Genomic DNA, 15,268 nt, shown 5'->3' with positions numbered 1-15,268 from the left:
CATAGTAAAAAGAAAACCTAAAACTACTTTTTTTTTAAATCTGCATTTATTTTGCAGTTTTTAAACAACAAAGCAAGACATTGGGAGTCAAACGACATGAGGGTGAGTAAGTAATGACAAAGCTTTTGTTTTTTAGATAAACTATCTCTTTGACAAATAAAAAAAACATCTTTGTGGTGTGCTACTAAACATGGCAACATAATAAAAAACAAAAAACTAAAGGCGACTTACTCTAAGTTTTATTGGCCAGAGAGTATAGGTATAAATTACTTGCTGCCTGGGTAAAGGTCCAATTAGAGAGAAAAAAATAATTTTCTTAATACACAGTCATACATAGCCTACAAAATTTTAAATACATCAAATACAAAAAAAAACGTTTTTTATTTTATGCAGTAAGCTGTTTTATTTATTTTATTTTGCTAAAAGATAATCACCAACATACAGTTGGAAAATGCAAAACAGTCCTCAAACAGTATTAAGGCAGATGATAGAAGACCCTAAGTCTCATCAGGAAAGAGTTCAGTCCACTGGGAAGTGTCCAGAAAGATAGAACAATAGCCACTGTAGGTCCAGAGCCTGGGAAGGAAGCATTCCACCTTCCAAGTATTGGATGCTCGGTTGTATATCTCCACCTCCACACCGTAATCCCCCTCCATGCCCTTCCAGTGCCCACCAGTGACATACAGTTTCCTACCTAGAACCACCAAGTCCCCATTTTCATGAAGAGTGTGTAGGTATTGAATCTGCGCAGGAGGAATGTGAATGGAAATATAAGAATTGGCTTTAAGAATTTTAGTAAAGAGAAATAATATTTTTTTTATTGTATAAACTTACTTTTTCCCACATATTACTGTCAGGGTCATACAGATAGACTTTTTTGGTGTTGTCTGCTACAAGGTAAATGACTCCATCCATAGAGACAGAGCGAGGAGATGAGAGATATTTGGGAATATAAGGTGAACAGATGATACTCCAGCTATCTGATAAAGGAAAGAAAAGAAGTGTGTCATAAAACCATTAGGCCAACTGTCATACATATAAATATTAACAAACCACACTTCTCTCATGAATCTAATTTGTTATTTAAATGTGTTTTTTGGGGGTTTAAATACATATTAATTTAGCTGTCAAGTGCTGCTTCTTACCTATGACAGGGTTGTAGCACTGCATAGTTAGGGCATTATATTTAACAGCACAAGAGCCAATGAGGTACAGCTTTCCATTACATGAGGTGGATGTAAAGTTAGTCACATACTTCAGCGCTGGGCCAGTGAGAGTCCAGCAATTACTGAAAGGGTCATAATGTTCAACCTCCACAAAATCCATTGTAGTTCCTGTTAAAGGAAAAGTTATGTTTCTTATTATTCACAAGAAATTAGTTGTCTGTGACTCAGTACAGCCATTGCTTTGTATTATAAAGATAACGGTCTAGTTCTGCATTAAATATAATCTGTTTTAAGAAACCTCTAATTATTTTTAGAAGAAATATGCTGTCATTTTCATTTAGTTTTAAACAGTTGACTTCTGTATTTTCAGTTGACTTCTGCATGTACTGTATGCAGGCCACGTGGACCCTAAAGTACACATGTGTATCCTATCAGAGTTAGCAGTGGTGCAGTTCATAAATGACTGATGGACACATTTGACAACCATAAATTGTCTAAATCCATTTGTCTTTATTTAAACCAATATTACAAGCAGATATCTTTAATTATTTGAAACATAAAATAAACCATTTTTTGAAAAGTTTATTTGCATATAAAACTTTTATTAAACAAGATTTATGATTTATGAATTTACAAGTATGGCTCCAAGTGTTTGAAAACATATTGTGCAACTGTTTAAATGTTATAAATATGTTTTCTTACCCCCCATTACATAAATCTCTCCATTGAGAGTAGCAGAGGAGTGGTTAGTCCTGGGTCGCAACATTGGCGCAACTGTGATCCACTTTCCTTGGCGAGTGATATACTTCCAGGTCTCTGTGGTGGACCAAGTGTTCGTCTGAGACCCTCTTGATCCTCCTGAGAGTTAAAAAAATCCTTTCTCAATTTTTCCATTAGATAAATTCAGATGAATTAGTAAAGCTTATCTTATTTAAGTTTAGTTTCAAGTCACCAAGAAGGTTCAACTGTCCCCATTTGTAATGCAGTCAGTTATTTTCACCTCACAAAGTTAATGTTTTCTTACTTTGCAGTAGTCCTCACATTTTTGAAAGCTTTTTCTAAATCTTAGCAGGATTGTCTATAAGACGGGGACTGGTCTGTCTCAGCATCTCCAAATCCTTCACAGAAACTGTGTTTTAATAATGTAATACACCATTTAAGTGTGTGCTGTAAAACTACAAATCCTTCTATCAGCGGGCCAAGTCTCGATACATACCATGAAAACATTAGATCATCTGTGGATTTGTTTTCTCTTTGTAAAATTAAAAGTTGTTCTCCCATTTGGTACTGTTTCATTATTCTCTCTATATTATCGTTTGTCTTTTTGTAAATCATGATGAAACAATAAGCAATATTGTTTTTCTGCATTTATTAATTTTTTATAATGTTTGTTAATACCAATACAGTTATTCGTGTTGGTTCAATGTGCATCAACTAATGTTAAGTTACAACTTTTGATTTTAAAAGGTGTATTAGTAAATGCTGAAAATGACATGAACTAAGTTTAATAAATGATGTAAAAGTTATTTATCATTATTAGTTCATGTTAGCTAATGCATTTACTAATGTAAAAAAAGGTGTTACAATTATTCATATTACAATTAGTATTGTGAAAAAAAGTGCAACAGTTCAGTTTAAATATCTTATAAAATGTCTTTATCTCACCTGTGACATATACGTTGTTGTTTAAAGATACAATAGAATAACCCCATTTATTGTAGTTGGGAAAATCTGGTAGTTGATACCACTGCCCTGTGAAATAACGAAAAAAAATTGTGTTTATGTTGGATCAAATAGAATAATATAGTACACATTTTTGCACTTTTGACTACTGTGATTACATTGATTTTCACAACAAAAGCAAAATTATTCCTGTGGCTCAATTAGTAGAGTATTGCATTTACAACGCAAAAGGTCATGCTTTAGACAAAAGTGTCTGCCAAATACAGAAACAATAATTTTACCACAAACTTTGTTTTAACAAAGACATCCTTATGGCACAGCAACACATCTACACATCACATCCTAGATACCCCAGATTGCTCAATGTAAAATTTTTTACACTTGTTAGTGTAACAAGCCAACTATTACAACTGCACTAAAATAAACCTTACCAAGCTTTGGGTTATAGAAGCCACAGTTTCTAGGCTGCAACCTTTCATTACTTTCATCATCTTCATCCTCATCATCCGTGTCATCCAGTGAGCGACCACCCATCACAAATAAAACCTCCTGCAGGTTGAGGCAATTCTGAGCAACTCTCTGCCCTGATTTGTCCTCTGTCATTTCTTGTTTCTGAAAAAAAAAACATTAAAAAAACTACATTTAGTAGTTAATAAACTGAAAATATATAGTATGTTTGAAATCAGTAAAACATACAGTACACATAGAGTAGATTTAAAAAAGACTAGTATTAAATGCATAGACTTGTCTGACCTCTTTACATATTCTCTCTACCAACTCTTTGGAATCTTTTGAGTCCTGTACCAGTGGCTCTTCAAGCAAATTCTTTGTGAGATAAGATTGTGAGAGTAGAGCAAGTTTAGCCAAGCTCAAGAGTTCTCGCAGGTGATGTATCCGACTTTCCCTGTGATGCCTGACCCATGCCAAAACTGCCTCAACACAAGAACAGTCATCTCTTATTTTCAGATCCTCGTCATTCAAGCAGGCAACCAGCCTGTCTTTCTCCATCAGCAAAAACTCCTCATGTTGTTTCACAGCCTCAAAGTTCTCTAAGAGGAAGCTCCAGGCTTTGGCAACAACTTCAGGGCAGCCATGGATCTCTCCAAATTCAAGAATTCCCAAGCAGTTTGTGGCATCAATCTGGTGCTGCAGATATCGGGTGCATACAGTACGAACGGCATGGAACTGGAGCTGGCTGGAAGTACAAATAAGTCCCTCCACATTGTTTTTATTAATTGTGAGTTTTCCCGTGTAAGCAAAGTCTAGCAGGGTCGACAACACATTTGGATCTACATTGTGAAGCTCTACGCGAGCAGCAATGCTCTCCACAAAATCTCCAGAGAACATGGAACGGAAGTAATGGCTGCAGACAGCGAGGATGCCGCGGTGGCAGGGGAAATCCCGCCCACCGGCACTCAAGGTGACATCCACAAATTTAGGTTGAGAACAGAGAGAGCGCAGGCCCTCTAAGACGCTCTGTGGATGGGAAGAGAGGCAGAAGTCTAGGTCGTCTACATTGCGCACCATGACGAGACTCTGACCTATGACCTTAATGCATTCAGATCTTAGCAACAGCTGTTTGGTGTTTGCCTACAAAGAAATAAGACAAAATGGGTATGATCAGTCACATGTGATTCAACTCCAACATTCATGGTCATAGCAATGTAGTTAACTTCCAGCCTCTTGTGACCCAAGGACAATTTCCTGCCTTTCTGGCTTGGAAAAAAATCATTTGGGGAAAAACTGGATGAGCAGCAATGAAGTCATGTTAGCACATCAATACGAGTCAAATTATCTGACGTTTATCGTCAGATTTAAAAACTAGTTTCTGCCAAAGCTAATATAATTGACAGGCACAATGGGAGAGTATAATACTAAGACTTAAACATACTACTATTTGAGATTTATTTCCATGCCTGTGAGAGTTTGATTACAGAATACAAAAACTATTACTGGCAAAGCCACATGGGTTTGTAAGATTAAGAGAAATAATACTTTTCAGTGTTGAATTCTACAACTGGAGACCACAATATTTAGAATTTAAAAAGAAGAATACACACACTTTTGTTGCTTAAAAATTTTGTACTTTAAACACAAAGTTTTAAACCTACATCACATCATATAGGTTAGGGAAAAGTATGAATAAAGTATTGTAATTGATGTTATAAGTTACAATATAAGTGATGAGTTCTTTATCAAAAGGAATTAAACAAGAATAAGTTTAAATGAAACTTACCTATTAGTGAAAAAAGAAGAAATCACACATTATTCTCTTTATTTTTGTTGCGGCTAGGCGAGGAACACACTGTCTTCTGCAGAGATATTGGGACAGCAAGCTTGTCTTTCACTCAACTATTTTTAGGCCAGTCATTCTAGGGAGGCTATACTAAGAATCTAAATAGTATGGTTAAGCTCCCACCTGCTCTTAAAGAGATACACACAACTCTCTGTTTAAAAGTAGACAGTCAAGATGGTTATTTATTTAATAATAATTAGAATCAGCAGTCTCCAATATTGGTGCAAATAAATAATGGTTTAGATTTTTAAAAGTCTACATGTAACAAAAACATAAGAAAAATTCTGATGAGGGTGTCAGAACAGAACAGCAGTTCAGTTTATGGCAGTCTTCCACCTTGCACTTCTGAAAAAATCGGAGGATAAATGGCAGAAAGCTTGTCTCAAATATTACAATTGTATAAATATTAGTACCAGTACTACAGCAAATCCAGAAAAAAGAAAAAAATGGAAGATTGCAGAGACAGTAGTCTATATGTGAGCTTATTGTCATTCCTCAAAATCAAATATCTCAGCCTCCTTCTCTTTCCAGAATGCGAAACTACGGTCGATATATTTGCATATCTCATCATTGCTCAGACTAGTAAAATCAGCATTATGTCTCAGGACATCACTCTCATCTGGAGTGGGTGTTTGAACGATGACTTTAGGTACAGGCCTCTTTTCTACTGTTGCCGTCTGTTCTGAGCGTTCAAGCTCTGGTTGGCCTTGTCCATCTCCAAAGAACTTCACTTTAATATCCTCAAATCCATCCTTCCATTCCCGGTTCCCAGCCTCAATATCCTGAATTACGGCCTTGTGGAAATCCCGAACAGTCTCCCAGGTGAAACGACCCACGTGGTCGAAAACTTCAAAACACAGAAGGTGTCTCATTTTCCTCTCATCTGAGGGCAAATCCAGCTCCAGAATGTGAAAGTAGCCGAGCATGAAAAGATCTAAAGTCAATGTGTCATAGTTAACGGGAGATCCATCCACACGGGGGAGGAACTGCTCAGGTGAGTAAACGGCCTGCTGTCGGTTGAGTCTTCGGATCTGGCGTGATGGTACAAATGAGATCATGCTTCTCCAATTCCCAATCATCTTGTTGATAGCACTTCTCTGTTGAAAGAAATGGCCTAACTTTCCATTCTCCATTGTTCTCTTTTGAGGGATATGCAAGCTGGTCTTGCGTTCATACTTGGGTTTTCTAGGCATGTCCAGTGAATCAACACTTTTCTTCCTCTGTGCATTTTTCACAGTTACGGTGTAAGCTGACTTCTTCCAGTGACCCAGGAACAAAACCACAATGCGTTCCTTACGCAGGCTTGTGCTTTCCATTACATCGCTAATATCGCCATAGTCTATATCAGAAACATTACTTTGGTCCTCCTCAGGTCTTTCAACTTGATTTTTAAGGGCTTCATCCAATGCATTTACTACCGGCTCTTGGTCTGGTTTACACAATGATTCTGTCTCATCTAAGTCCTCTAATGATGAAGCATTCTGATTCTCAAAGTTGGACTTTAGGTTCCTCACCGAGACTCCAAACTGGTGAATCTCACTTTCTATCTTTTCTCTCCTGCCTCTGTTGGGAGCCTGTCTCTCTGAACCCTGAGAGAAGACGTTAACAAGCTCAGTGTTCGGCATTTTGCAATAAGGCTGGTCTGTTAGGTTGGTCATAAGCAGTGACATACTCTTCACAATGCCTGAAATACGGTTACACCAAACAGGCAAGGGAGTCTGTGTAGAAGGGTTTCTGTACTGGGTGTTGACGGTGATGTTGACTATGGGTGCTGGAAGAATGTTTCGAAGTTCTTCAGCCAGACGGGCAAGTTCAATTTCATAGCCCTCGCAGTGTTTTTGCATCGACACGCTTTCAATTTGTTTCTCCAGATAAATAAGGTCATCTTCTGTTAAAAGTTCTCCAAATGGGCCCAGGATGGCGTTGTGAGCATGGGAGTATCTCCAGCTATCCACCTTTGCAAATCTACTCCCATTTTCCTGTTTAAGAGAAATATTTGAAGCTTCTATGAAGAAAATTGCTCTCAATTACAATATCACAATTTAATTTCATATATTGCACCTTCAAGCGTTGAGTTTCCTGTTCGAATAACCTGGTTTGTAGTTGTCGTACCATCACCTGTCTCTTCCACTCTGCTATAGGTCTTCCCTGACCATCATGGTTGGGTACCAGGTAATCTATATCAGACAAATTGGCTTCCTCTGTGGGTAACACCACCATTTTATTCTGAAAAAAGACAATAGCATAATACATTGGTAGCTAGTTTAAATAAAAACAGCACTAATATTAAATATATCTTTTACATGCATGCTACAGTTTATGTCATGTAGGCAAAGAAATGAAAGTCAGTAAATAAATAACATTTTAACGAAAGAATGTCTGTGTTGGTTCTACTAACAGAAATGGTCAAATCTGCTGTCAGTACAGATTTCTTAAGGCTAGCAATAGATTTGACATCTCCTAGTTTCATATCACCCATCAACAGTCTCCCTTTCTCTGGTAGTATCTTACTCGCAGGCGTACTGGAGTTAAGATTCTTCACCACTGCAATCAGAACAAGAACGTTATTTGTTACTGTCATCTGTTTCTGATTATAATCTGATCATATTCACATAGGCTGATTACCATTACTCAGAAAAGTGGAATTAAGTCATTAAGTGAAATTAAGGAAGGATGAGTCAATAATGACAGCAGTTCCCATAAAAGTTTGTCAGGATTGCGGAACATACAGGCTGCTTGGGGTATTACATCTTCCCTTAAGGCTTTCTCACCCGTGGTGGCCATGTGGACATGTTGAAAAGTGTTCCCATGTGACGCAGAGGATGGAGGCGAGGTGACCGGGGGGTTAGTGGTGGAAGGTGGAGGATTTGGGCTGGGGTAATGGGCTTGAGGTGAATCTTCTATCTCTGGATGCTGTTGGGGTTCAAGAAAATGGAAGGACAGTCAGATTTGTCAAATCACTTACAGCGCATTACATTTACTTTCATTAATAATAATAATAATAATAATAATAACTAATTAATATCATAAAGTGAGCTCTATTTTAATGGCAATATGGCATGCAAGAAAACTACCTTGCCGTACCATACCGTATATGCAGTACAATAAGCAGTGAGGCAGATCACTTCATTTTTAAAAAGAGCCACTGTAATGCTTTTTTGCATAACCATATGGTATAAATGTATGCACGACTAAGACTTTACGAGATTTACCTTAAGACTGTCCATGTTATTGTCTATGTTGGTGATCTGTCTGTAATAATCTGAGCTTAGTTGCCGTGACACAGCTGTTTTTTCTCTCAGCTCCTCCTCTATGGTACAGTTTTCTTCCAGAGGCTGAGCAGTTGTGCTGAGCTGCAATATAAAGAGTATATTATTAAAGCAAAATCACACGAGTAGCAATGCGTTAAGGCCATGTATCAGCACAGCTGTGCATGTATCAGCGCAGCTGTCAGGCTGCGTGCCGCAGGTAATCATGCTGATACACAATACGGCCAACAGCGCAATTCGTGAGTGCGATACTGATTTATGCAAGAGTTCAATGAACCAAGGAAAGTAAACAAGTAAACAAGGAAGGTAAATCAAGATGTGTTACAAAAACCAACACCAAAGATTCAGGATCTCCTGTGTCCACGCAGCTTTAATAATTAGAGAATGTTAAGAGGGAAATAGCAATGGCGTCTCAGGTCATTTCTAAAAAGTTACTGGAGTAACAAGGAGGCAGGATGTGAGCGTGCCGTCTACCGTGACATATTAACTGAAGAAATCGATAACTTTGTTGTAAAGTTTCGGTGTCAGTGCTGTTCTGGAAGTCCATTTGACAATCACAATAATGCACTTGAACAGCAGCAGTTATTGGCCTTTCTTTTGTACAGTGTTGTTTTCTGCACAGTGATATGTCAGAGTTACAGTCAGAGGGGCCTAAGCTTGGGTGGGGGCAAAATAGTTGTATTGATCCTACTTTACCAGAGGGAGAATGCAGAGTATATGGAAACATTTAAATCACCACTGATGAAACTGTACTATCCTAATGGACTCCATGCAGAATACATATCAAATGTGGCTCTCAAAGGGCCCTCTTTAAACCACACACACGCACAGAGTATCAAAGGGAACACTGATACGCCGCAGCATGCTATTTTGCTTTGTCTCTGCGAGGTGGTCCTCCCAATTTCCTCTCGCACGGTACTTTGAAGTCCAAACAGCTTGAAATGCGCTGTGACACGGCTTGGGCAAAAGCAGGAATAAAATTTCCCAGAAGTTGTGCAATTCATAAATAGATAAACATTGGCAGGGGTAATGTGGGTACTGTATATGGGGTAAAACTACATTAGCAAAATGGAATCTCTTCTCTTGGTGACCTTTAGCAACAGTTTAATTCCTCACTCACGATCCGGATGCATCTGCCTCTGTGTGAACGTTAAATCAAAGCCAGCGGACATCATGGCACATTTGGTTTCCATCAACTATCCTCTTCTATAGTTTAGGCAGTGGATGCTGAAGCAACGCAGTCCTCCCATCCTTTACTCTGACTCAGAGGCCACACAGACGATGATGAGACTAATGCCAGCAAAAAGTCATATTTGGAAAAACCGGTTTAGAGCTATTTACAGTTTTTAATTGCCAATGAATGCTCTGGAGAGGTTTTTTTTTATAAAAAAGCAAGCAAGGTTTTTTGTACAACAGAAAACTTTAGGTGATACAGTAGGTCACTGAAAGAACATAGAAAAATCTACAGCAGAAAGAGAAATATTTCTCAATGTTATGTTCTAGCACACAAATTAAAATTATTTCAGAAGAAGACCAGAAATGGCAGAAATACGCAGGCCTATAAGATTTTGAGAAAGTTTAGTAAGCTTCAACCCTTCACATATTTCTCCACTCATTGGAGGAATTCAAGACCACACATTTCTGTTGATATGTAAGCAATACATTTACACCTCTGGTTAAGCCCTTTATGAATATGTTTGACAGGTCCTGAATTAAGAGGATTCTGTTAAAACACTGAAAGGTGTTTTCACCTATATATCTTCTGTGCTGTAAAGTTTATGTTAGAAAGGGAAAATACAGAAAACATGTCTAATGTACTACAGATAAACCACCCTGAGCTGAACTAAATACTGAGTCTGCATGCTTTACAGATTAAACAAAAAATATCAATAATAGCCAATAAATAGCCCAATAAAGATGCTTGCCAATGTTAGATTAATACTATTAGGTCCGTAACGAGAGTTTTGAAGTCCTGAAACAGTGAATGTACACTATTACAATAAACTGTACTGCAATAATTAAGCAATATCGCTCGAGTAGGAGTGTGATATAGCTCTATATCATCACGGTGATAAATGAAGCGGTTACAGTGCCGTTATCAGTACAATATCGCATAGCTCTTAGCCAATCAGATTGGAGAACCAGAAAGAACTGTTGTATAATATATGATATTACATGACAAACCTTGTTAGAAACCTTCAAAAAACATTTAATTTAAATATATTTAATTATGAATTATGTAAAATATTAAATCATATATATTACAAACAGGTTCTATGTTATAATGCAGGTTCTAAAATAGCATTTATGCCATTCCTTTTTAGAAAAGATAAATTAATTATGTACAATACTGTTCAAACTACTGTGTGTACAAACAAGATATACAAGCCCTGAACTAGCTTTACATAAAAAGCACAAGAGTTACTTACAAACTACCGTCCGCGAAATTTTGCTTGGTATCCAGGCACACACTATCTGATCACTCTGTGTCAACTGACAGTGACACAGAATCTGAACACCAAACACAGAGATGGCCTGACTTCATCCACACCATCCTAACAACTGCCTATGGCCCAATAGACAATAAACGATAAACTCTGATAGGAGAATGCACTTAATAATTCACACAGTGGATTGGGTAGCCACCGGCAATGACACTAATGAAGGAACAAACCAATAGGCACATGCAAACAAACGCGCAGTGAGGTGGAAAGTGGAAGACTGTCAAATCAGAAACAGTAAACAGAGAAACAGATGCACTCTCTGGTACCACACTAAATCGGGAACGTGACCTTACATACATAAACACTAATCAATTGATGAAGCATTTCAAAATCTTAGCATGAAAGTACACAAAGTAGTTGGAGAACCTTTCCATTGTATGCTTAATTATTTATAATCTTGGAAAAGTAGGTGACAATGCACTAAAGTTAATCATTTCTTATCCAGCATTTTCCAGCATATACATTTTACAAAAATGAGATACATGGTCTGGTTCTAAACAGGCAGCACGTTTGCTTTGGTGTCATGGGCAGCAAATAAAAACAATGCTGTAAATGTTAAAACACAAATTGCATGGCTAAGATAGCAAAATAAACAAAGAAACTGTTTCCCATATGTTGTTGTTGATGACGTCAAAGGCGGGGTATCCAATCAAACATAGTCCTGAAGTGATGTTAATAATTTTAAGAATTTTAAAGACAAACAAATTTGAATGTATGACTCAATGATAATAAACATTTTTGATATGCCCAATGTAAAATTTGGGTGCTGAAACACAATAAGCTAAGACTCGCTGTTAAGCAAAAGGCAGGAGGAATCATGAACTCCTGGCTGATGACGATTCTTCAGTAAAGATTAAATTTACAGGTTGAGCAGACTTCACTTCCAGTTTCTTCAACTTATCAGCTTTAAATTTTTGTCCAGTTATTTTCTTTGAATTAGTTTGCAACTCAACTTGCTCATTATCTTGCATAGTATTAAAAAAAATTCATTGGTATTGATTGTTTGTATCAGCTAAACACTAGAAAAGGTTTTTGTAATAGCAAATTCTCTTCTGAATGGTTCTATTCTCAATATTACATATTTAAAGGTCAAAGCAATCAGAGCATTCTTCAGATATGACTGAACATTTGATGAGAAACACCTTTAGAGATTCATCTCAGCGGGACAGAAAAAGGCTCCCTTACCACCCCCTAGTGGCTGATTAGATTTTGCATTACTATAAAGGCCCCATACTGACTCCCTGAGTATGTTTAAACTTTCTCAACTCCCCAAGCACATTTTCATAATGCTTGAAAGTTCCTGCAATAAACAAATCACAGAGCTGGGCTATACACCCCACAAGGATCCTCTCTCACTAATTCAATTTCTAAAAACATTCCCCAAAGCAGCACAATTTCTGTTGCTGTACTAAAATAAACCTTAAAATTCTATGGGTAGCCAGAGGAGATGCATTTAAGGCAGCTGGCCTCCTAAAAGCATAGATATATGTTGTAAAATAAATCTGATCATTGATCTGTTTATTTGATTGCAGCTGTCACAGAGAGCAGGCACTCTCACTGTGAGCGGTGGCTTGGGCTCAGGGAGGGTGACCTCTTTGGGATGAAACCAAAACATGAGGAAATACCTAGCACGCAACTCTCTGGCTAGTGGCCCAAACAATCCATTACAGGCACAGTTAGGAAATGAGATGGCCTGTCCCAGTGCTCAGAGGTGGAATTAAAGCTGAAGTACAGTGAAATGTTTTATTCCTGATTTGAGTCTTCTTTAGTATGCTGAGATAACAGCTAAGTACATTCATAATGAAGTTTTTCCAATTGCTGTGACCATAGATAGATGTGTGAATATCTATTGCCTTCAATTGTGTAGTTTGGCCTTTTAAACATCACACAATCATGACATGGATTTAATCATCACTAATATTATCGTCCATAGGAATCTGAACAAACCTCTAGATCTAAAGAATGAACTCTGGCAAGTATTGCAAGCCATCCTGCTTCGTTTGTGCTGCGCAGATGAATTAAATCATGCAGTTTGTTTTTCTTTTTATACGTGATCTGACTTTCAGTTTTTCTCCTGGTGGATAACAAAACCTCCGAGATTTATATTGGCAGAAGTGAACGAAGCATATAGGGACGAAAATATAATTTGGGGATGGGTTGATTTAACAACCCTACCATCTGCATAGGAACATGCTAAAAAATCTAGAATAGCAAAGCATTGCAACACTTTGGTAACACCCTAGCAACAAGCAACAGCAAATACTGTATTATTCTTGTTACACTGTTTTAAATAGGTCATTATTTAATAGAAACATTTATGCAAGGCAATTTTTGCTGTATGTATTTTGTTGAATAAAGTGTTTTGCTGAATAACTGAACTAAAACAACATGTCATTTGCTTTTACTGTGATCTGACTTAATTTTGTTTCTTGGTGGAAAAAATAAATTAGATTTATTTTTGCAGAAGTTTTTTCCGCACTCAGTGATGAGCTCCCAGAGTTGAAAAATTTTCAAAAACTAAGCTTGTCAATGTCACTTTTCACTTAGTCGTTCAATCACAGGGAAAAGGGGTGGGACCAGAGCAGGATCTGAGTAAATTTTGGGCCTTAGAGGCTGTTTACACTTGGCATTAACCTGCGTTTTCATTGATCGGATCACAAGTGGACGACGTTAATGCCAGGTGTAAACGGTGTTCAAAACTTTTAAGCTAGTCCACTTTGGACCACTTTCAACCACATTCAGAGCTAGTCTAATCCCCTTTTGATCAGATTGCTTTTGTAGTGTAAACGCACATGTGGTTGAATGTGTTCGAACAGCCACACGCGACCACCTTCTCTCCGCCCATTTATCTAATCTGAGGTACTAAACACCAGTGCTGAGTCCCAATTCGCCCACTTATACTACGACCTAAAAGTATGTACTGTTTTTGTGAGGAAAACTTACATACTTTTGAGTGTGTAGCAAAAGAGTATGCACGTTCTGAGACATACTTCGATGACGTCATGCAACGTGAATGAAAACGTGGTTGCCTAGTTACACACACCATGACTGTTAGCAATATTTCATTCATTCTTATAACTTATGTCTAATATAATTTTATTTACTATTCCCGTCTTTTTTTCTCATCATTTTTTTTCCACAATACATTTTACAATGTGTTCTACCAAGTGGAGGAGTGAAACATGTCGTCGTAGAACAAACGCAGGTTGTTTGTGAGGCGTCTGGTTCTGACGTTCATGTGCAATGTGTGTAACGAAAGCTACTTATTTTAAAGTCTAAATATTTAAAGTTTATAGTATAACTATTGTTTAACGTATTTTATACTTGTGTATATAACTCAAAAATACCCAGATGAAAATGAACCATGCTTTTACTATAGTAAAAGTGTAGTAACCATGTTTCTTTGGTTGAACTAATAAAGTTAACATTTGTACAGCCACATTACTACAAAGGAAATGCAAATTGGGACTCGGCGATCTGAGATAGGACCAACTGCAGACGCGCAGAACCATACGTCATGGCCTGACAGTCTGAGACTGACAGCCCCAGCCTGACAGTCTGAGGCCGGAAGTGGCGGAGTTGTAATCTCGGAGATGGACGGAGAATTATTAAACGTTAAAATCTATTAAAATGCTTTTTCATTCAAATCAAATGCAAATTTTGCAAGCGTGTGAAAGTTGCGCGATCCTATTTCATCAATTGTGCTGAAAATTCCAAGAAAGCTCTTACATATACATGTACAAAACACTGTGCAGCATGTTTACTTACTACAAAGGCAGCAGCCTCCGACATATTATTCGTTTGCATCCATATAAACTCATGATTACTCCCGCTCACGTTTAAATGACAGCGGAGAGACTCGCCCCCCGTCTCGACAAACCATCCCCTCATATTCAGGACAGAAGTGGTTGAAAGTGGACAAAAGAGACGGATTTAAATACCAGGTATAAACATGATGTGTCTGTCTGGTCCACTTGTGATCCGATCGATGAAAACACATCTTAATACCAAGTGTAAACAGCCCCCTAGACTCATAATAAAATGTTCAGAGGCGGTTACTGGGACGGTACCCATTAAAAAGTCTTTATATATACCGTTTGGGTACAGGTATGGGTAGATTTGTACCTATGAGGTACTAATAAACTAATGCAGGGGCGTAATTTCCACTGGATATAGGGGGACATGCAATGACTTCAAAGTAAAGTTTAGATTTTTTAACCACACATTGTCATTTGCAACGGAAGAGCAGAAAAGTCTGCCTGTGTCAAGGTGCATGTCGCGTACACACTCTAAAAAGTGTTCATTCAAAGCTCTAATAAGTAGCCATTCATATTTTATTTCCATTCGTTC

General features: G+C 37.7%; 2 protein-coding genes across 2 annotated transcripts in view; both read right to left on the bottom strand.

Annotated features, from left to right (window-relative positions):
- Positions 1-27: 27 nt before the first annotated feature.
- klhl30 (kelch-like family member 30) lies at positions 28-5,231 on the bottom strand. The gene is made up of 8 exons (XM_055213079.2): positions 5,086-5,231; positions 3,603-4,439; positions 3,281-3,461; positions 2,832-2,918; positions 1,869-2,024; positions 1,146-1,334; positions 835-980; positions 28-743 (listed from the first exon to the last, which is right to left on the bottom strand). Exons 2-8 carry the CDS (start codon positions 4,374-4,376, stop codon positions 498-500), a joined length of 1,779 nt encoding a protein of 592 aa, XP_055069054.2. The 5' UTR covers positions 4,377-4,439; positions 5,086-5,231; the 3' UTR covers positions 28-497.
- A 78-nt stretch (positions 5,232-5,309) lies between these two features.
- espnla (espin like a) overlaps positions 5,310-15,268 on the bottom strand; it is a 48,677-nt gene continuing 38,718 nt past the window's right edge. Inside the window, exons 6-10 of the mRNA XM_055213082.2 lie at positions 8,358-8,498; positions 7,917-8,058; positions 7,544-7,689; positions 7,207-7,371; positions 5,310-7,124 (exon numbers count right to left, since the gene is read on the bottom strand). Coding sequence (XP_055069057.2) covers positions 5,634-7,124; positions 7,207-7,371; positions 7,544-7,689; positions 7,917-8,058; positions 8,358-8,498 — 2,085 coding nt within the window. The 3' untranslated portion in view covers positions 5,310-5,633. The remainder of the gene's footprint in view (positions 7,125-7,206; positions 7,372-7,543; positions 7,690-7,916; positions 8,059-8,357; positions 8,499-15,268) is intronic.

This window comes from Misgurnus anguillicaudatus, chromosome 8, assembly GCF_027580225.2.
Source record: "Misgurnus anguillicaudatus chromosome 8, ASM2758022v2, whole genome shotgun sequence".
NCBI lineage: Eukaryota > Metazoa > Chordata > Actinopteri > Cypriniformes > Cobitidae > Misgurnus > Misgurnus anguillicaudatus.
The sequence above is the reverse complement of the archived record's forward strand: the minus strand, read 5'-3'. Positions and strand labels throughout refer to the sequence as shown.